The following is a 24216-nucleotide window of genomic DNA, read 5'->3' on the forward strand; positions in this document are numbered from 1 at the left end:
GCTTTTCATCATCTTTTCCATTATTTCTTAGGGTGTTGTAATGGATTGTCCCATCAAATTCATCTACTTCTTAATTTGTTGTTGTATTTCATCAAATTGTGTCTCTAACTTCTTGTTCAAAATCATATTCTTGCTTCAGCCAATTGCATAGCAAGAATTTTCTTACCAAAAATATGTTTTCTTTTAAGAATCTTATACAACTTAACTATTTAAGCATAAAAAAATATGACAACCTTATTATTTTTAGGTGGCTAACCATTTAATAATTTTCATCATGTAATTGATTTAATAAATATTCAAAAAAATAAATTAAATTAAATTTGTATCTAATAAATCAATCAAGTCAAATTTAGACTTCAAGCATCACTAGAAACATTTAAACAAATATTTATAATACAAATAAAAAAATCTTTATTATATTAATTATATTTATCTTCTATTTTATTGTTAAATATGTCTTCATCTTTATTTATATAAGTAATTTACACAAATTTTAAAAACTTGTTAATAAGTTATAATACTTAGAGCTAAATTATAATTGATTCATAATTATAAAAATTCATATAAAAATAAATAAATATTTAATTAAATTAATTATTTCAAAGTATTTGATGGTAACAAAACCTTAAAAATAAAAAAAATATTATCTATACATTGTATTTATATATATATAATAGTTTTGTAAAATAATTTATTCTAAATTAATTAAAAATATTAGTTTTTAAAATTTTTCTTAAAAATATAATTATTTATATTTAATTTTTTAAATACAAAATTTAATAAAAAAAGTCTAGATAAAATCGTGCAATACATGTTATTTAATAAATTATTTAATATATTTAATTTTTTTAAATCTTATTATAGAAAATCAAATATATTTTTAAATTAACAAATTATATAGTCTTTAATTTAATTTATTTTTAAAATAATAAAAAAGTATATTATATTTTTTCTTAAAATAATTTTTAATAAAAAAATAAACCAATCCGTGCATTAATATATTTAATAATTTGAAAAGTATTTTACATAATAAAATAAATAAATAAATAAAATAACTTTAAAAGTCTATAAAATATATGAATAACATAATTTAAAATTATAACAGCTATTGAAAAAATAACATAATTTATAATTTTTTATCTAGATAAATTTAGATCCAACTTAGATCACACTTAGATATAGTGTATTTATTTTTGATAATTTTTTTTATATATATTTCGAGACTTTAGTTAACTGATACTAAAATGTTTAACATTCAAATTAATTTCTGTTAGTATTTATGATATTTTTTAATTAATAATAAATATTAACAGTATATTAAAATTTAATTTTTAAGAATAAAAAAATAATATAATTTTGTTTAATAGTGGAATATTTGGCTTATAATTTGATCTAATCAAAATTATTGAACCTAGGAAAAAGAAAATTTAAATTTTCTCATTTCGTGGAACTTGGAACCGAATGGTTTTCACTGGAGGCGTGGGAAAGGACACAACAGGCAAACGTAAGCGAATCTATCTGTAAATTTTCCCCTTCTCTGCAACCGCTTCCTCTCGTAAGTATTCTTCTCCCACCACACCCACAATTACGTACCCTATTCACCTCTTTGTCAATCACTTCACGCTTTTCATTCTATCATTTATCTTTATGTATAGTATTATATGTTATTTCGTCATGTTTGAAGCTCAAGCAATTCCTTTGTTGTTCAATGGTCAGGTTTCCAGGCAATAATGGAGTCGGTTGATAAAGGTGAGTAAATACAATTCAATCGAGTTTTTTTGTTTTTGTGTCTTGAATGACTTGTCACCGAGATTATTTGAATTTAAAAAGGAAAAAAAAAAAAAAGAGACTGTTAGATTAGAGTTAGACTTCGTATGTGCGCGGGATTAGGATTGAGGAATGGGAATGGTCGTGACTGATTTATTTTGATGCATTAAACGTAGAATTGAATGGAATTATTGATAATCATCGTGGTTTTAAATTGCGGTGGTTTGCGGTTACTGGAATTGTGAGCAAATTCAATTGCAATTGCAGTATTGACAATTTAAACTCATTGTAATCGTTAGGGAATTGAAACGGCGGTAATAATTATTGTTCGTTTGATTTAAGTAGTTTCATTCAGAGGGAGAAAAGGTGTTCACACCACTAGGTTTGGGAGCATTATACAGTGTGTTATGCTTCCTTCCATCCAAGTGTGTTTTATGTTCTGGGTTCTGGTTTATCCTCTTCTGAAACGAGGAGAAGAGGATGCATTGGAGGATGAGTTGTTGTGGTATGAATCACAGCAATCCATTATAGCCTCTCCATTTGAGATTTAGAAAGTAAAAAAAACAAAACCTAGGGCAATTTTTTTAAATTGATAAGGTTATAAATTGTTCGTAAAAATAAACAAAACATTATGACATGGAGGTCATGCCATTCTACCATTTTATTGATTTATGTTATTTTAAGAAATTATCAAGTAGAGAGAGATTTTTTTTTTTCTGTAAACTTGCCAAAAGTAGAAAAAAAAAATCAAAGATTTGGACAAAGTTAGGTATATCAAAGATGAAGAAGTAAAATTTTTTATTACTAATTAAGACATTATGCAAAAAACTTTCTATAAAATTACAAAATTATTGTAAAATGTGATTAAACATTGATAGAAAAATACTAGTACTAGTACAAAGAAAATGATTTACCTATGATTTTTATTAACTCAGAAAAAACAGGAAAAAACATGCAACTGTGTCAAGAGAGTGTCGAGAAAAGCTCTAAAAAGAAACTTAGTCCGTGCAATATATATTTAGGCTATACAAGATGCATATGAGATAATAATTATATGTGTAAGAACTCTTAAATGCGTATTTAAGGACTTCTTTATAGGGTAGGGATAGGTTTATATTAGGATTTTATGATGAGTCTTAACTTGTTTAACTTAGCCTTAAATGTGTTTATAAGTGACGTAAATAAAATTATTCCTAAATCCTAAGTACATACTTTTTGTTGATGACATAGACCTACTTGAGAAATCAAAAGATGTTAACTCTAAACTAGAGTTATGAAGGGATACTTTAGAATTTAAATGTTTTTGTTTTGAGCAAACGCCAAACGTAAAACATGCTACGTGTGTATTACACATTTATAAAACAAAACAAGATGAGAATCATGTGTTGAAAGTTAAAATTAGATATGATATTATATTACAACTCTTCAAATTTAGGTACTTTGGATTGATTTTACAAAGTGATTAATATATTATAGAAGATATCATAGAATACAAGTTGAATGGTGGTTAAAGTAGACAAAAATATTAAAAATTATGTGATCACTAGCTATCTATAAAGTTGAAAGGACAGTTTTATTGTCTTGCTAAATGACTAATTATCTTATATGGAAGTGAATGTTAAACATGAAAAAAAAAAAGATGAGTGACATAAATAAAAATGTTATGATGAATAAGTTGTCATATAAAAAAAGACAAGATAAGAAATTATTGTATACGCAAAATATTGGAGTAACACCATCTATATTGGAAAAGACAACAAAAAATTGTTTAAGGTGGTTTGGTTACATGCAAAGAAAGTTTACAGGTGGCACTAGTAAGAAAAGTAAATGACATGAATTTTAATCTAATAAAAAAGAATAGGGGGAGATTTAGAAGAACTTTAGAAAAAATTATTAAAAGAGATTTGATGATAAATAGTATTTATGATAATTTGGTTTTTGATCGAGCTTGATAATGTCTGTGATTTATGTAGCCAATTTTACCTGATGGAATAACACTTAATTGTTGTTGAGAAAAATTATCAAGTTAAAGGATGTTTAATGGAAATGAAATTTATATTCTCCCTTCTTTTTTCCTTCAAAACCACCCTCATAAGCATACCTTGATGTGGCCGGAAGGGGTAGATTTGCAGGATTTGGGTTTGGCCATATTTTTTCTTTTTTGTTCGCGTGAAGAATGAATTCTGCCTTGTTCTGTTTCCTTTAATTATTGACAGTGAAAACTCAGTTCGGTGAGAGTCATTTAAATCTTTTCCTTTGTTATTCCCTCTCCACCAATTTTAGAGGGGAACAAAGGATTGGCAAAATTAACTTTCTAGGATGCTTCATTTTCCTAACTTTATTTATTTTATTTATCGTTGGTGTTTCAAATATGGGCAAACACTGCATTAATTGTTGAAGTAGTGACTTGATTTTTTTTGTGCTGTGCCAGACCTTACAAAGATGGTAGAGAAGCTCGAGTCAGAGATATTAGCCAAGATTAAGTTCACTTCTTCACGTGTCATTGATCTAGACAGGCTCCTTTGTGATACCTTTGTTAGACTGAGTCCCAAACCAATTGATTATCACAATAGGAGAGATTTGATTCGCATCTTCAATACCATAGTGAAGGAAATATATGGTAATATTTTGTTACATTCTTCCTGACAAAATTTATTCTGAACAACTGCATTAATAAGAATGTAAAAAGAGCAACATATATGCCCATATAATTGGATGTAATGACACTAATTGTTTAGTTTCCTATTCTTTTACTTGTTGTAGACATAATTATCAATAGCGTGCTGTAGCAGCACAGTGGTGTGGAGCAGCCATGAACTGCTGCAAAGTTTCAATAGTGGCGCCTTTTCAAATAACGGCTGTTGTGGCCGCATTAGTGGTACTATAGCGGTGCTAAAGTGAGGCATTTTTGCCCCTGAAACTTCATTGTTTTGTGTGTGTGAGGGGGGATAAGGTTGATATTTTCCTCTCTTTACAGAATTTTGAAAAACCCTAATTGGGTGTAGTTTCTCATGCTTCTAATGTCCAACACTCACCCATTTTTGACAGTATTTCCTTAGCACCTGCCCTCTATTCTTGTCTCTGTTCTGAACTAACCTTCCCTGTTCTTTTATCGGTGTGACATCCACCCTTACTTGTTATTGAATGTTTAAGATGTCTTGTATTTGAATATGAACATGTCTTCTGAATTTTGTTTGTTTCATTGACTTTTTGCTATTTACTTGTATGCTTTGCTGATGACCTAAGACTCTTTTATTCTTAATTATGAATATGTCATGAACTTTGAGTTTTTTTTCAAATTTTTTTAGCATTTATATGTGTTAAGATATCTCACATTGACTTAGAATAGAATTAGAATACTCCTTATAAGGGTTAGGGTAGTCCTTTTCCTATGAGCTGGGCTAAATTTCTTAACAATATGCATATGGTATAAATTATTTAATCTATATGAGAAAAATTTAGAATAGTGACCATCCAGCTATGTGTTATCCCACTATGGTGTTTTTGGGCTCAACTGCTAGTGCACTGCTATGTGATATTAACAACTATGGTTTTATAGAGTTGAATAAGGTTTTGCCTCATTCAGTCTTTTTACTGTTGAAGCTACTCAATAAAAGTCTAAGCAATTCTTTTCCTTTGGATCATCCCATGGACCTTCAAATCAAAATGCCTTGATTTCACTTCAACTTTGATTAATTTGGACCATAGTTACAAAATTTGCTCTCCACCCAAGCAATTTACGAACTGGTTTGTGAGTGTTCCAAAATGTGGTTCTTTAACATATTGATATGCTTTGATTTGTGATGGAAATTGCTCTTAATAACTGTCCTGAAGGAAAAAGGTAAATGATGCATTCCTAACACAGGAAACGTAAAAATTTCTCAGAATATATTTATTGTGGTACATATAAATAGAAAAAGATATTTTAAATATTATGAGTTAAAAATTTTACATTGTATTTTTTTAAATTATAATAAAAATGCACCTAATAATATTTTGAAATGTATTGTGAACCCCAACAGTGTACCAACTAGGAATACTTCCTACGTATCATATATATCTATTAGTGTACCACATACTGTATATCTGTACCTCTACCGAAGAGAATTATGGACTAGGTGACTATCATTTAGACTCATTTTTGTTTGGTTTCTGTTTTCTTATTGTAAACAGCATTTCTTTTGGTAAAGAAGCATATTTTGCTTTGGAGTTTAATTTTCAACAATGTCAGAGAATTGTTAAATTGATGTTTCTTTCACATATATTATTTTTTGCATTACCTATTATAATTGGAAACAGATAATTAAAAAATAATTGCACCATATCCTTTCCAAAAAAAATAAAGAAAATCAACCTGGGTGCATCACATTCATCTCCCTTTCTTTCTTCTATTATTGTTCACTTCATTTAAATTTAGTTCATATCTTAGCTCATTCTTGTGTAAACAATGCTTTTGTTTAATTTTATTTTTCAGGCAATAATGATGACTCCCCTGTTGTGGAAGAGTATGGATCATTTGTAATGGATATGTTCGATGAAAAAAGTGATCTTGATTTATCTATCAATTTCAATTATTCAACTGAAGTTTCTCGGCAGAAGAAGATTGCAACCCTTCGGAAGTTTAATAAGAAATTACAATTAATTCAAAGTAAGTTTTTAAGATCTACGTACTGCCAGTTACTATTGTTAGCTTTTGTTAAGGGGAAAGTTATGCAATAATACACACAAGTTAACCTATTCTTGAATTAATCTTTCAAATCTTATATATTTTAATATGCTGGTAGTTAATCAGAGTTCATAAGCAAAATCAGAACAATTTTGTTTGATCCATGATATGGAGCATCCTTATTTAAGAATTTTAACTCCAGGGCTTTATACTATTTGAGTTTGCTGCATAATTGGTTGTTGTCATAGTTCTTTTCACCAAACAACATTTTTTGGTCTCTGAGCTAATCTTTTCCTATGGGCAATGAATCAAGTGGCATGTATTGTATACTGAACCATAGCCAATTGTGGCAAGGTCACTATGGCTTGTTATTAGTATAGAATCTGTAGGTATATATGGGAAATATCAATGTATCCTAGAGATTCAATGCTGGTAGTAGATATAGATGAAATTATTTAAGAGAAAAAGCATCAACATCTCTTGGATCATAAGCATATGAAAGTGGGAAGTTACAGATGCAGTATAGATATGACAACCAAGGTTATCAACGGCGGATGGCAGAAACTCAAAAAACTATCATAAAATTATGGTGGCCGCCATGGCAAAATTATGGCAGATATAATAAAATTAATAAAAAATATTATAGGCTATAGAAAATGATAGAAATCAAGGTAGTTAAATCGGGATTCAACTTGTGAATCATATGACCTATTTTTTGAATCATGAATCGAATCGTAAGATTCAAAATCAATAATTTAAAACATAAAAAATATAAATATAAGAACATTATAATATATAGAAACAGATATATATTAATATTTTGAAGTAAATAATATATCACTAACAATGTGACATACACTTGTAAGCAAACTAAGATTCAAATCATAACACTCAGTCACATTATCAAAAATAGTGACTGCTCAAATTCAACATAAAGTCTTTCAAAAAGATAAACTAAAAATGACAGCAAGTCACTATAGCAAAAGTTTGAATGGATATGATCATTTATTGTCCTCAAGATCTATGTCACTTAGTTCATCTTCTTCATTTTCCAAAATCAAAAGTTCTTCTTCCACCCCATCTCTAATAATGCCTTCAATTTCATTATCATCTTCTATTATAGATTTTTTCTTCTTATCAGTTTTGGTATTTAAGTTTCTTGGACCTATAAAACCAAAATAATGGAACAAACATGACAATATGTATTTGAGTAATTAAATTTTTAGTATTTTTTGTTCAAGCTTTAATTCTAAATCAGCACAAATACCTCTTTTTCTTTTCTTGCCTGAAGCTCCCTCTTCAAAAGTAAAGCACTCATGTATATCCATCCATGAAGCATCATTTGGTAAACATGGATCCTCTTTTTCAACAATCCATTCATCATCTGATTCAATATCGGATTCATCATCTGATTCAATATCGGATAAACATATGGGATCATAAGTCTCTCCCCTCTCTTCTCTACACTTTTGTCTCATCTCTAATTGTAGGTTATATTTAACAAACACAAGTGCATTTAGTCTTTGTTGTTCCAAACGATTTCTTCTTTTAGTATGCACTTGATCAAATGTACTCCAATTCCTTTCACATCCTGTTGTACTACATGTAAGACTCAAAATTCTCATGGCTACTTTTTGCAACTCTTTACCATCTCCACCATAACTCTCCCACCAAAGAGCTATTAAAATTCAAAACAAAATATGTATAAACAATTAGTAAAGTATGTCATGTTACTTATTGGTTTATAATTATTTGTAAAATTAACAAAGTATCAAGATTGAAGAGTTACCAGGTTGCTTTTTGTCTCTAGTGTCTATTGTCATATTCATTCCCAATAATTCTTTGGCTAACTTAAACTTCTCAAGTTGTTGATCAATCAAAAATCTTGTCCTTCTATCTGAAACCATTCTTTCAATAGTTTCATATAAACCATACAAAACTGCACTATCTGGATTAAAGTTTTTGTCATAATGGAACCTAACAAAACAATAAAAAATGGTCAGGATGAATAGGCTGATAAATGAAATTTAAGATATTAAGAATGTCTACTTACTTAGGATTGAGATAATATGCAGCTGCATGGAGAGGTCTATGTATTTGAAAATTCTACCTAGTATCAATGATCTTCCACACTTTCTTATACCTTGACTCTTTTTTTTGGAAATTTTCAGCAATTTTCTCTTTGGCTCTATCTATTGCTTCATAAATATATGGCATGGCTGGTTTTGAATCACCATCTACAAGTCTAAGTACTTTCACAAGTGGAATTACACACTTTAAACAATATTTGATGGATTTCCAAAATTTATCATCACTCAACACTATGCTCATCACTTGCTTAGCCTCAACTCTATTATTAGCATAAGAACTAGAAGCAAACTCTTCTGAAGCAAACATAGATCTAAGAGCATTCTTTTGTTGCATAATGCAATTTAATGTAAGATAAGCAGTTGCAAACCTTGTTACGGCTGGTCTAACTAACTCCCTTCTCTTGGAATGCTTTTTGTACAAATTAAGGACCCATGTATGCTTATATATGTAAGTTGTGATTTTCTTTGCATTTGTAATAGTAGCATAGAAAATTGGAAGCTCTCCAATATCTTCTAGAACTAAATCAAGACAATGGGCTGCACAAGGTGACCAAAATAATTTAGTTCTCTTCTCTTCTAATATTTTTCCTGCTGCCACAAGATTAGAAACACCATCTGTTACAACTTGCACTATATTTTCTTCCCCAATTTCATCTACCATGCTGTCCAATAATTTAAACATTTGCTTGGCATCCTTAATTACATCAGTAGTATCAATAGATTTTAGAAAAACAGTCCCACTATTACTGTAGGACTGTTAACAAGAAAATTAGTAAGTGACTTTCCTTTCCCGTCTGTCCAACTATCACACATCAAAGTGTAGTCCCATTTCTCCCATTCACTTTTATATTTCTCCAAATTTTGATGGATGCTATCAATTGCTTTATTCAAAAAAGAGACTCTGACTTCATGATAAGTAGGAGGTTTTAAACTCCTGCCAAATTCTCCAATAGCTTTCACCATTTGAATAAAATGGGAGCTTCTAACCAAATTAAATGGTAAGACATTAGCATAAATGTATTTGCAAATTTCTTGAATGACAATATCTCTATCTTTAAACATTGTATTCATTGTTGTTTGCTTCAAATTTTTAGATGTCCCTCATTTTCTTTGTTGACAAAAGAATCCATACTTTTCTTTTGATGACCACTTACATCCTGAGTCTCAGTTTCTTCAGAAAACTCCAAGCTATTTTCATCTTTTTTCTTTTCTTTCTCTTCCAATAGCTTGATGAATGTCTCATTTACCTCATGTGGAACACTTGTACAGGCACTCACATTTGCCCTTATTCCTGCTAAATGATGTTTTATCCTTGCAACTCCACCCCAACAAGAATGAGAACAATATTTGCATTTTACTAATAGCTTGTGCGGAGGGACACTTTCACAATGTTTCCATGTGATATCACTTTCTTTTGTTTTTTTGTAGGACCTATTTGTCTCCCCAAACAGCAAACAACAAGTAAAAAAGAGAGGAGAAGCCAAATAAAAAAAAGGAACCATAGCAAAAGGAGAGGGGGACCACCGGAAATATTGAATAGGAAGTGGGAAGTTGTGAGAAGAATTACAACAATGACAATAATAAAATAATAGAGAATAGGATGAACATTAAACTCTGTACGTAGAGAAAAGAGAAAAGAAAAGAGCGGGAATGAAAGGGGAATGAGAAAATAGGATTTCCTTTTAATATTTCATAATGGGTGTACCAACAGAAAAAACTTAAAGTAAAAATCGGCAATTTTGTAAAGAAAAATTAAAAAAAAAGATTTTTTAGGGTTTTTACTGTTCCGGGTCACGCTGACCCGACCCATTTTTTTGCGCGACCCGGGTTGCGCTTGAATCGTGCGCCACGCACTGAATCACGTCTCAGCATCAGTTCGGTCGATACATGCGATTCGCAATACGATTCCGAATTCAAAACGATACTTGGTTTGATATGTATCGCTGCCACAAATATTCATATTGAATCAGTAGATTCGTATCGCGTTTTGTGCAATACTAACTACCGTGATAGAAATGAATTAACTCAAAATATAAGTAGAATAACCCACAATTCAAAACATGGTTCATTACAAAATAAACAGTCATCAAATGTAAAGATAACAATAAAAACATAATTTTTGTTGAGCCATGTTAAGGAAAGCTGATATAAATGGAGAGGGAAAAAAAAAAAAAGCTACCGAAATAAATGGAGTAGCCGGAAATGGAGGGGCGGTCACGGGAGATGGAGTAGTTGCTGCTAGTTGGGAAAACAAGAGTTGGAGCAGACCCGAATGAAGAACAAAGATGAGAGAAACCAGAGATGAAGAAGAGAGAAGTGAGAGATGAAGCAGAGAGGCAAGATTATTAGGGTTGGGCTTGCGGGTTCTTCCTTTGGGCTGGGTTGAGTCCATGGCCCAACTCATTTTTTTGCAAAAACAAAATCATTTTTCTTCAAAAACCACCATTTTTCTACCAGGACCACCGTTATTGACATTACCACCATGTGCATAACAGCCACCATGGCACCGTCATCAGAAAACACCATAAAATGCCATGCTTGTTACATAGAGCATGGAAACCACCACTGCCATCTGCCATGGCACTGCAAATTTGCCATAAAGATATGGTGGAACCTTGGTGGTTCCTCAGTGGTTGTAATAAAAAAAATTATGAATGTGTAAAAAGTATTCTGGTATTATGTCCACAAATCGATCAATTGAATTAGTCCTACAATTCTTTGTCTGTGATGATCATAGATATTGATCTGCCATTATTAGAAAACAAACAGAAAAGTGAGAATCACTAAATAGAGGCTCAGAGAGCAGAGTGGAATTGGGAAAGACCTAGAACTGCGAGAGCCTCAAAACAGGGGAATTAAGATAGTCTCAGAGAATATAGGAAAATGGAGAGAAAGGAGAAGAAAACAGAGATAGAAAATTGTAGGAAGAGAAGAAACAACGAAACAGGGATTTTTGAACTGAGGTTACCTGAGAAAGGCAAAACAGTCATTCGCCTCATTACTGTGTTGGGTTTGAGTTTTTAGACGGCGAGAGCACTTTTGTAGTTGTGTTTACAATATATTCAGTGCTTATTGAGTGGTCTCTGAATAGTCAGAAACTATTCTTTTTTTTCCCCCCCCCTCAAAAGTGGAGTAAAAGCCTCTTTTTCCACCATTGACATGGTTAACTGCCATAACTGCCATGATAAAAGTGGCTGATATAGGCTGCCATGACAAAATGTCATTACTATAGTATAGCCATAAAAATGGCATATTGCTGGAAACTCATTATGGCAACGTGGCATGGCTGCCATTAAACAATACATAATGGCAATGTGTTTGATAACTTTTTATGTGATTACCCACAAACTAGGACAGAATTAATATGCGTTTTAGCATAACTTGAAAGTTGAAAGTTGAAACCCTGAATTATTAAATTTTATGCACTGAACATTACAACAGCCCTCAGCCTTTTCCTACTTGGTGCAGAATGCTGCAATACATGTTTTTCCTAGATGAGAATGTTACTCCACCTGAAAAATTGCATGATCTGATTTCATGTTTAGTGGGTTATGATTTAGTTGTGTCTTGTAACAAGGGGAAATAAATTATTTATGATATCAAACACAAACAGTAAATCACACAAAATAGTTCAAAGAAATGGAAACACAAAATCAAGTAGCAGTATTATTTCATTTCTCCAGGAAGGATATTTACTGCAATTCCCAGAGCTTAGAGCTCCTCCTACAGAGAAAAATACCCTCTGCCCACACTACTCCTTCTCAACTGGAAAATATCACTACCCTATCTTGCAAGTTGCAACAAACCTCCTACCTTAAGAGCTGTTGGACACAGGACTAAATTTGTAAATTTGTCACTCCTCTAACAAATTCTCTGTCATTACCTCCAAATAATTGACTTGCTACCTGAGCACCTGCCTCTTCACAGTATAAACCTTTTGTCACTTAGGTTTCTCATCTCCCTGACTAGGTAGTGCTTCTTTTCCTATTTCTAAATCTTGGGCCTGGACCCTGTCAATTTACAGTATCAATCTATGTGGATAATGATTATGCTGACACTGACAGAATGCCTAGTTTTAAATAAGGAACTTATATACCAGCTCAATTTTAGTTTGTACAATGGACTTCAGACAGAAAAGTGAAATAAAATATTTGTCTATCTTTGTTATCATCTGAATGAAAATGATTGTGGCATGTTGGAGCTGATATTTTATGAATCTTCAACTTTGATGATCTTGTTAGAAATATAACGCCAATGAAACGTGTGTTGCAGGAAAAGGACATGTTACTGGTTTAGAGTCTATCTTGTCTGCCAGGGTACCAATTATAAAAGTTACTGACAGTGGAACTGGTATTGAATGTGATTTATCAGTTGATAATAGGGATGGTATTGCAAAATCTCATATTATCCATTCAATTTCTGCCATAGATGAAAGATTTCAAAAGCTATGTTTCCTGGTAATCATATGTTGCATGCTACTGCTGCTATTTGCCTTGTTTTAATATTTTCATTTAAAATAAATTTGAATGGAAACCTAGCAGATGGAAAATTACTAGTGACATTGAAATTGTGATAAATTATCACATTCTCTAGGTAAATGCAGGATTTCTTTTCTTGTTAATAAATCGATGAGGACAATTGACAAGCTTTGTGTATGGCCATCTGCAATAGGAATGAAAATATTTCATTGTATCTGATATGAAGTTCCTAAAGTGTGTGCCATAGAAGAATATGTAAGGCAAGACATATTGTACGGATGATTTGGTATACCAGATTTCACAGAAATCTACCATAATTGACGATAAAAAAGTTTAGTTGGTTTCATTAAAATATGCTTTTTCCCTACATGTTTTTGTGCCGGTGGGCTCTTTCATTGTGCCCTAGATTTACTTTCTCTGTTATATGTGTCAAACCAACTGTCCAGGACACTTGTTTTTGTATAATTGATTATATGTTAACAGTGTTTCCACGCTAATATCATTTCTGCCTATTGTAGATGAAATCCTGGGCAAAAGCACATAATATCAACTGTCCCAGAGACCGGACTTTGAGTTCTTTATCTATTGTATCGTATGTTGCTTTTCATTTGCAGGTATTAAACCTTTTGAATATCTGGTTGATGCACTTATCATTTTTGGAAGCATTACATTTTACATTAGTGTTGGGATTTGAATTTGGTCAAATAGTTAATACTTAATCTAGTTATATTTGGTTGTAGAATTGCTATTTCTTGAGCTGTGGTAGTGTTAGGAACACATATCAGAAAATAGAGAATAGCACTCTCCTCCAAGGGTTTTCCTCTTTCATAATTGAAAGCATTTGCTTGATTCCCAAAATGCTAAAAATACAGAATGATTCAACTTCCTGTATATTCTATTTATTTATCACACTAACACCCTCTAACTGACTAACTAATATTCTAACTTCCCCTCCCCTTTTATTGTAAAATACCACTCTTGAATTTCAACCTTGTCCTATAGGTCAGAATCTGATAGTTTGAAAAATATAGGAAATGCTTCTGTGAGCATTACAATGGCTTCATTTAACTGCATAGTTGATTTTGAAGGAAGCTGTTTACACATGTGCTTCTACTCTTTCTTCTATGATATCAATTTCATGCTTCTTGAGCAACTTTTGTAGTATCTGTTAAAGCTCTGTAATTATGCAACCTTATTCTTTATGAACCTGTGACAAATTTTCTGAATCTCAAAAGTTCTAAACAACCTTGAATGATGTTGTAAACCATGATTGGTGGTCCCTTTCAAGAACTCCACTGAATCCTCCATTTCTTCTCTCAATAAGAGATATGGCAGTTTCCTTTCACCTGGAATTTAAATTTGGCAGTTTCTTCTCCATGGAATTTGGATCTGGCATGTTGGACTGTTAGGAACCATGAATAGAAATAAAGAAAAGAAAAATGTTATCGATTAAAAGAAAAGAGTAAAAAATAGAAGAGAGATCTCTTCTCCAAGGATCTCCCCTTTGACCATTAGGCACATGCTTAATTCCCAAATTCTAAGAATACAGAATGAATGAATCCTCTTCCTTTACATGCTCCTACTTTATCACACAAACATCCTCTAACTAATTAACTGACTAATATTCTTTCCTCCCCTTTCTCTGTATCCTAACAGAGAAATGGATGTGAAATATATTTCATTTATAGGGAAAATTTTGGTTTATCAGATTTTACAACAACCAAGTCTTATCTCATTAGGAGCAGATTATCTTAGAAGTGTGAAGCATATTTGTAGTCTTTTATTTCCTGTCTATCACCAAACCAAACAAACAAAAAAAAGAAATATGAATAATATTAAAAATATTGTCAATGATTGATAATTTTGATATGCTCATTTTACATCAGTTTTTTTTATTTTTTTTTATTTTCTTGGTTGGAATATATATAAATCCCTCTCTATATTTTATCTTAAATGTTTCATTTATTATTTTTTCCTAAAGTGGTTAAGGATAGTTAGAGTGATTAGAGAAATAGGGGGAAATTATGAGGAAAAGATTCGTTCAATGAGTCAAAAAGTTTGTAATAAAGGGGAACCTTGCGTTAAACTTGGACAATAATTCTTTATCTTTTTCTCAATTATTCAATAAAATCCTTACACTCATTTGCTTGTTTCTATCAATTTCGTATTTCTGTTTCCTGGGTACCTAACACTGTCTCTTACTACATTTCCCTTTTCTTCTATCCTATCTATATGTACAAAATTTAAACAATTGTGAATATTATAAAGTGTTGTGAATATTTAAAATTTTGCATGGTGAGAACAATTCTTGAATGGATAAAATTGGTCAAGATAATTTTTAAAAGAATTTTTGCTGGTAATTTTAGAAAGCAGCTACACCCTTTCTATAATAGATATATAAATAAACAGCTTATGAACTTATTTAGTCAAAATTTCTGTGTGGATTTTGATGCTAAAATAACGGTAATTGTCAAATAGTAACTTATTGATGCCTTGGACATGGATTATTTTTTGCATTTATGCAAAACTAGTTATTTTAGCCAATCTCACCTAGTGGGATTAGGCTTGGTTGTTGTTGTTGTATGTAAATCTAATTCTTTTTTTTTCTTCCTGTTTTTAATGCAGACTTGCAATCCTCCTATATTGCCTCCTTTCTCTATTTTACTTAAAGGTACAGTTTCTGCTAGTGGTGAAAATAATTGATTGTTTCTGATTTGAATCTTATTGTAATCCTTGAGTTCTCTGTGATTATGAATTAGGGATGTTAAACAGTATTTGTGATGAATTGTTTGTTTGATACTAACTTGTAATACCTATTTATACTAATAATCTAGGTCCAATACTAGTTTTATACAACTCTTAAATGTTATAACCCTTACGAATGTACTCTCTCAATAACTTTTAAAGCATCAATAGTCTTAATATTCCAACAGTTCCTGTAAATCTGAAACTTAAAATGTTCTTAGTTTGTTACAAATAAACACTTATGCGTATATAAACATTAAACCTCATAGCTGGAGATATCACTGCCTAAAGTGTCATGTTGAATATTGCTGGAGAGAACAAAATAAAATGACAGCTGAAATAGTTTCAACTAGAAGACGAATAAATGGTTGGAAATTGAAACTATTTGATCGTACATGGCGTGTAGGTAGATAGAATTATGTATAATGCATGTTTTTTTACCATCTAAGATCAATTTTATGCAATTTGTTACATGTCCCAATGTAAAATGTTGAATTTGGGCTTTAAGCCTAACTCAACTCCAAAAGCTATCTCGTAAGGTGAGGATTGTTTTAGTCTTTATAAGCTCTTATTTAGTCATATCTATAGTCGTGGTTGGACTTCAACATATAAGATTAAGATTAATAAAGCATACATCCCAATAATATTTTGAGATTCAAAATCAAAACTATCAAAATTGATTTTACCAAACTTCAAATAAATGAGCACATAATGTACTTGGCTTGAATTAGTTTAACAACTTGAACTTTTTCAATCAATTGCTTGTGGCTGGAAGGACAACAATCTATGCAAATGCAGAACAAAACAGACTAACAACCAAAAAGTTGCAGCCATAAGAAGCCATTGCAGCTTCCAACAGAAATAAGTGTGCTGGAGGGAGGAACAGATTGTGCCATGCATTAACAGGTCCAGAGGATGGATGAAACCCAGTTAGTGAAATTGAGAAGAAGGTGCAGCCACACATGGAGGGTGAGTGGCTGCAACAGGCAACTAAGGCACCTGGAATTGTCATGGTGGTGCTTGTTGTGGTGGTTACTAACAAATGAGGTCCCCACATGCCTATCCGCATTGATGAATAGTAGTTTTATAGAAAGATTGTGGTCATGACAATCTGAATACCTCTGGTTTAAGTGGTGGAGTTCAGTTCTTTGATTGGAGACTGGGAAGATGGATAACTTGATATGAAAACTGTGCCTGAGAGGAAAACAATTATGAATTGGTTAATTGATTGCATAGAGTCCCAATTATGCTTTTTGATGTAGCACTATTTTTTGCATTAAAAAATCTAGAATTATTATGAATAGTCATAACAACTATATAACATCTATATATGGACAAGATCTGTCTTCAACTCATTGACCATTGTAGATCTGTTGTTTGCTCAGAAGACTGGGAACAGTTTCGAAGTAAATATGAACTGAAATATAATTTTAAGAAATGACAAAAAGAAAAAAGTAGCAATAGGTGCAGTGGTGACTGTTGGTAAATGCACAATGCTTGTTATAGATGTCTTGCTACCTTGCATGAGCTTTACTGTTGAAGTTCCAACGTGTCGTGTGTTTTGCTTTAGGATGAAAAGGAGCTAACTGGATTATGAAGTCTTCTCAGTTTTTGGGATTGCATTTTGTTACTTAAATTGACTTGTCTCAAATGTTTGTTCTAGAGGGAGATGATCCTGCGTCTGTGGCTAAGGTTGCTAAAACTTATTTTACCTATGGAAAACAGAACAAAGAGTCATTGGCTAAGCTCTTCATTACCCTTTTTGTCAAGGTATTTTATATGTTTTTCTGTGTATCAAAAATTATGTTCTGCTAGTATGTGTCTTCTTTTATATGATAGTAATTAGTTGTGCTGCACCCAAAGTAATGGGCACAATAATTAGTAGAATCATACAGTTCGTGCTACAAATTGCATGATTCAATATGATTTGTCTAGCCATTGATTCATATCATTTGATGAATTTCAAATGACTTTGAATCTTACGATACATGGATGAATTGGTTTGATTCTATATCACAGATACAAATCACATGATTCAACAATTTGTTTTTTCCTTATCTGTCTGTCTCCATTTATCTTTGAAGAAATGGAAAATTCAAGTAAGATTAAATTGTTAAATGAAAAGAAGTTGAAGGAGCTCAATTGAACACAACTGATCTGATTATTCTGATGCTATATTTTCATTATTTTTGAAATAGGGTTATCACACTGCCACTATGGACTCTATTTGGCTGTTCCATTGCTTTTGAGTCTTTTGAATTAAGGATTTCACACACTCAGTTACGATTTTGTTTTGTTATATTATTTTTTTCGTTTTTCTGTTTAAACTTTTCATTGAAAACTATACATCATTGTCTCTTGATCTTTTAATTCGATATGATCTATGATTCATGATTTGACATCCTCGGTTTCATAGTCCAACTTTTACAATAAAAAAGTTAGTCAGTTTCATGTTGATATTCAAAGTTTCAGTTTTCTTTATTTTCAACCTCACATCTAAGGTAGTTAAAATCGGGATTTTACTTTAAATCATAAAAGGGAGTGAAAATCGTAAATTGTAAAATCGTAAATCGAATTGTAAGATTTTATAAAATTTATATATATGATATAAATTCATATTATTCATATAAAATATCATAAATTAAGGGAAAAAACCTTCAAATCACTAAAAGCACTTAAACAAAGTATCACTCACAAATCATAATTTATTCCATAAGAATGTAATGCATTGACGTGAGTGAAAAATATATTAGAACAGAAAAAATGTAAGAACAGAAGCACTAAGACTTGAACTCAGAGCAATAGCACACTGCTGGATTTAGTTGCAGACTAGGCTGCAAGCACTAGGAGGACTGTTGAATGTTGACAACGATGTTAGGGTTCAAAGCTGCTGGAGACAAATTGGATTCCATAAAAAGGAGATATATGAAAGAGGCGTCAACTACGATAGGGTTCAATAAAAGAGGCTTTGCGAGGAATTTTCAAAATCCAAGTGAAATCATGAAATCCCATGATTTGAGGGATTTTACGATTCAAATCGGGATTTTAACTACCTTGCTTACATCCTATTATGTTTTTATCATAAGATCAGAGAGGTAAAGTCTGGTATGTCCTAATATTGATTAAGATAGGAATTTTTCCATGTGCATTGCTCATGATTGTCATGCTTTCATTTAGGAAAAGTGATGTAGATCTGTAACATTTGATCGTCAAACCTGTGGTTGCATTCAATGGTGTTCAAAAATTGGCTGCAAGTGATTGTGGTCATCAGAGTTTTGGAGTTCAGGAATGATATAGATAGAATTGATAGAGATTCTTTGGAGGTGGATGCAAAAGCAAGTCATTGAATGGGAGGATGAGGGCACCAGCAGATAACCACCTTGTCGAGATACACCCCAACACAGCCAATGATTCCAGAGGGCAATAATGTAGGCAGTGGCTTTAAGTGGTGATACAAAGGGGTGTTGGGTAAAAAATGGTGGAGCTACTGATCTTTTGTGGGCAGCAGAATTGTCCCAAAAATACTTCGCACTTCACACCTCACTTCACTACCACACATTCTTGCTCTATTCTCTTTTGTTCTCTTTCTGTTTTCACTTTTAGAGCCATCAACTCCAGGTAGGAAGAAGAAAAGCATATGGACATCGTTAGCTGATAATGCTGGACGTTTGTAATTGCAAGCCTCAATCGCACTTTTTATAATTCCACATCAGTAAATTCTATTTGTGAAGTGAAATTGCTTAATAATCTTCTTGATCTGTTGCCTTGCAAGCACAACCAGAATATGGTTGGTAGGCACAGCTTGTTTTCATATACATTAACTTATGACAATATCAAACCAGTATATAGAATCAGGAAACTAGTTTGATTTGGTTTTTCCAAAACTTGTTTCCAGTTTGGTTCATTTCATTAAACATAAAGCACTAACTACTCAAGGTTGGAGGGGTTCTTCAGTTCAAATATTGCACTAAAGACCTATTTATTCTTGGTGTTTTAAGTTGCAGTCAAACAATACTTTTAGGCCTAAAATTTCAAGGAATGAAGAACTGTGACCAAGTCAGCAAGTTAACTGCAAGGAGGAGCTAGAAATATATTCTAGGAGAGAAACAAGGGGGATATGTGGTGAAGGATATGGAGGAAAGTTAGTTATACTGAATGAGCAGGCTGCTGGAGGCCCATTATAGGGTTTGGAAAAGGGGAATTCGGTTATAAGGAGACAGAGAAGGGAGAGAAGTGACGTAAGGAGAAAGTTCATGAGTAATTTGGCGTTGGGCTCGGTCAAGAACATTGTGGCTCCTTTTCTTTTTACTGAGATTCATAGTGAACCTATACATCATTTTAAGTGATTGTTTACCATTCTTCATTTCTTTGATTGTTGTCTTTATCATTTGAACCAACTTGCAAGATACAAATGGGGAGGACAATGGAGACGAGAACCCAGACTTGGATGGAGTGGAGCAAAGGCTGACACTGCTTGAGACAAAGCTATCAGAGTTGTTCTCATTGGTGAACATCATTAACCAAAACCAGCAGAAGTTGGATCAAGGGTTGAAGGAATAGGCAAAATTTTGGAAGTACATTATAAATTGGTATGGCATTTGGAGAACATGCCACATGTGGCAATAATAAGGGAAAATGGAAAAAAAAGGACAAAGCTACTATGACAATAACATCCACAATGTCAAATATTGTGGCAACTTAAGAAGACTTGTTTTCAGCTGTGAAGCAAATTGAATTGATTGTCTTCAAAGGAATTGATCCATGATGGTGGCTAATGTGAGCGGAGCATTATTTTTCAAACAACCTACTTCAGAAGAAGCGAAGATTCAGCTAGCCCAGGAATTGGACATTTGGAATTAGATCTTAAACATGGAATTGCATGGACCTTGGATGAAGTAACAACTAATTGGAGCACCATAACTACGAAATTTTAGACTAATGAGTACGATAAGACTTGGTTGTTGTTGCTGAACAAGATGCTTTCTTCATGGACCAAATAAATCAAATCAAGTTATATCATCTCATTACAGCTTGGTTAATGGTCTTCCTATGGATGGCTTCCAAGCTCGCAGCAAGGCTACAAAGGAAGAGAAAGAGTAATGAACAATGTGTGCAAGGACTCTAATGGTAGGTATGGTCCATTGTGGTGGTTGCACTAGTTGAGTTGCAACTATTGTGGTGTCGCATTGAATTTTTGTTCATGATTTTCAAATAATTTAATTACGGTTGAAGCAGTTGCAGCAGTGTCAGCAACCTCAATATTGTGACCCCATTATGTGATGTCGTCTACAATTTGAAACAAGTTTATATGCTAAATAAAGCTAAAACATCTTCATGTTATTAATTTTCTAACCTAGAATAAAATAATCTAAATTTGAATATAATCTCTAAATTCCATAACAAAAAATAATCCCAACTATGAAACCATATTTACAAAATTCAAATTCTGCATAAAATAGTTTAGACAGCCCAGATAAGAGTGAAATGGACTCACAAACCACTCATCAGTGAGGCATTTCCCAGCAAGGGAATAACATAAGCATTCTTCTCTTCTTTTGAGAATAAATTGAATCTGTAACGTTATTATTGCATTTACAAGCTCCTATTGTACCTTGGACAATTTCAACAATAGGCTAAATTTTTGTTATGAACTGAGAATAAAAAAAATTATTTAGGGATAATGTTTAAATTAGTTTTATGCAATGAACTAAAATCAATGAGTTAAACCCATGGTTTAGTCAGTGTATCTTGTTTACATTCAGAATATTCTTCATAGCTCTTTTCCTCCTTTTTTGTCTGACATTATAACCTTCACAATCTTGTTTGTTTGAAGTATATATACCACGATAACCTCATTTGGAATTTTTATTCTTTGTGCAGCTGGCATCAGTTGAAAATCTTTGGCAGAAAGGATTTTGTGCCAGCTTATATGAAGGGTCGTGGATTTTGAAGTCATGGACACGCTCTTACTCATTAAGTGTAAATAAATTCATTTCCACAAACCCCAATTTTAATTGGATATTTAAACTATGATGTTAAATTCATATTGATGATATTTTGTTGAACAGGTTGAAGATTTCATCGACAGGTCCCAAAATGTTGCCAGAGCAGTTGGAATTAAAGAGGTAAAGATGATCTACAGATGTGTCCATAATACTCTTAACTACCTTGTCCAGTTTCTAAATGGCCAGAGACAGGAAAATAATTTGTTGGATGTTTTGTTTGAGAAACATACGGTTTCTAGTCTGGGAGTTCAGGTTACTAGCAACATAAGTGCACGTATGAATAACCTTCCTACATTACAAAATCCTCATCCACCAAAAAAGAGGCGCTTAGTAAAAGATTTAGTTAAAAATCAAGTTCAGATACCTAGTGAACAAATAATTGTCCAAGGCTTGCAAGGAACAGAATCCAAGGGCGTGGGTTGGAGGCAGCAAGCCCTTGTTGAAACTTTACATGTGCTTGCTTCTTGTACTCCCCCAGTTTCCCATCCTCCTCTTCCTATTCCTAGTGCAAATATTACAGTGAATCAAAGTTACGGTCCAGGGCCTTATAATCCTTCCATACAATCTCATTTTGTTTCATCACAAAGTTCCCTAGGTTTTGTTGGTACAGTTCATCAAAGAGCTGTAACTAAAAATCCTAATATTGGATCAATTCATTCACACCTTCCTCAAGTAGGCCATAATCGTAGAAAGCATGCCTTTTACAGTCACAGGAATAATTAATTGGATCTTATGGGACTGTTTTCTGTGGTATATATTTGTCTAGTCAAATCAAGATTACATTAACAAATAATTTATATCCAAGCAATCAATTATCTTCTCTCCTCTCCCATTATTGTCTTCAGCTAAAAGCCTAGAAACTCCCTGATTTCTTTGTTGTTCAAGGTTGAAAATACATTTTCCTATTTAGAAGAGAAAATTCCTTTCTATAGCTTAATGTTCGCTTTGCATTACTGACGAAAAGCAGGTGATGTAGCTTTTTACTGGCATTTATTTTATGAAGACTGAAACTGTTTTGACATGGAAAAATTAGGTTAGAAAGTCATAATTTCTTTTTCTACTCTTGAACTATTCAAGTAGATAAATATTTTAGATGGACAAAATGATATTAGTAGAAGAATAGCAATTAATATTGTCTTGAACATGGACAAATAAATTTGAACAAAATTTTTCTTCCTTCTTGAATGATAATTTGGAGAAGAGGTAATATTGTATTTAACTTTATGTGAATTATTTTTATTTGTAATTTTATATTTTATTTGATGTATTTTTAAAAAATATTTTTATAATACATTTATGTTTTCTTAGTTCATAAAAAATATTAGAAAATATTGTATTTCAATTAGATAAATTTAGATACCGATAAGTATGCATACAGAGATTTGTGACCCATTCCTTTAGTTGATTTACCTCTTAACACATGATCATTAAAGTCAGGCTTTTTTATTATTAGGATAAGTGAGTTCTTATAGATTCATTTTCTAAAAAATTGAACATTATAATTTTTTATCATCCAACTCAAGCACGAATCAAACATTTTGAACGTATTTATAGAACAAATGCATGTTATCCACACTTATAGAAAGATTCTATGTAAGAAAATAAAGCTTATTTTCTTCTATAAGTCACAATTATCTTGTCTGAAGAAAAAAAAATTGGGGTATAGAAAAATGATATTGTATGTTATCTAGGTACTAATCCCTAAATTGTTGTTCGGTATTGTTTATATATGTAAATTTTATAATTTAAAATTTAAATAAATGTGTCAAAAAGTAGGATTATTTTTTATATATTGTATTTAAAAATTTTATATAATGAAATATGAATTTTTTAAAAATATTACAGAAATATAATGTTTAAAAATTGTTTATGTCGATTTTCAGTGTAAATACAAAAGTTTAAAGATAAAAAAACATTTAAATGATAGTCTCAAAAATTGACAATAATGAGTTTTATAAAAAATATTAAAAAATTAAAAAAATTAAAAGTTGCCAATCGCAATTTCCAATATAGTAATAAAATATTTAAAAGTAAAAAAAACATTCAAAAGTTGTCGGTTATCGATAATTTTTTAAAAAAATAGTCAAAAGTCGTAGACGATTTAAAAAAATTTGTATTTACGTAATTTTACTAAAAATATCATATTTTTATATTTTAAAGAAAATCATATAAAAAATTTAAAAAATAAGTGATCAGGATTACATGGCAGGAAATACCCAATATTGTTTAACTTACTATCTTACCTTCCTCCTCATTTTTTTAATTCTTCTTCCACACTTTTTTTTTTTCACTCCTCTCTCGTATACTGATTTTTATATTAAGTATTTTTTTATATGTTTATATTATCATTTTAATATTTATTTAATGCTTTCAAACCTGTATAATTACAAATGTTTATGTTACAGTAAACCGTAATTTTACATATAAATAAACACTAACTTATTATCAAATAACATAATATATAA

General features: G+C 31.6%; 1 protein-coding gene across 1 annotated transcript; it reads left to right on the forward strand.

The window, feature by feature from the left end:
- The first annotated feature begins 1468 nt into the window (after nucleotides 1–1468).
- Nucleotides 1469–23704, forward strand: LOC113850430 (protein HESO1-like). The gene is made up of 10 exons (XM_027480980.1): nucleotides 1469–1555; nucleotides 1717–1749; nucleotides 4199–4387; nucleotides 6242–6415; nucleotides 12796–12980; nucleotides 13520–13615; nucleotides 15627–15672; nucleotides 17410–17516; nucleotides 21627–21725; nucleotides 21815–23704. Exons 2-10 carry the CDS (start codon nucleotides 1731–1733, stop codon nucleotides 22472–22474), a joined length of 1575 nt encoding a protein of 524 aa, XP_027336781.1. The 5' UTR covers nucleotides 1469–1555; nucleotides 1717–1730; the 3' UTR covers nucleotides 22475–23704.
- Nucleotides 23705–24216: the final 512 nt, after the last annotated feature.

Source organism: Abrus precatorius, unplaced genomic scaffold (assembly GCF_003935025.1).
Source record: "Abrus precatorius isolate BTA unplaced genomic scaffold, Abrus_2018 Scaffold10, whole genome shotgun sequence".
Taxonomy (NCBI): domain Eukaryota; kingdom Viridiplantae; phylum Streptophyta; class Magnoliopsida; order Fabales; family Fabaceae; genus Abrus; species Abrus precatorius.

Excerpts from the sequence above, each read along its gene's own strand:
- LOC113850430 (XM_027480980.1), top strand. Across the intron at positions 4,388-6,241 it reads CATAGTGAAGGAAATATATG|GCAATAATGATGACTCCCCT; the intron begins GTAATATTTTGT and ends TTTATTTTTCAG. Across the intron at positions 6,416-12,795 it reads GAAATTACAATTAATTCAAA|GAAAAGGACATGTTACTGGT; the intron begins GTAAGTTTTTAA and ends CGTGTGTTGCAG.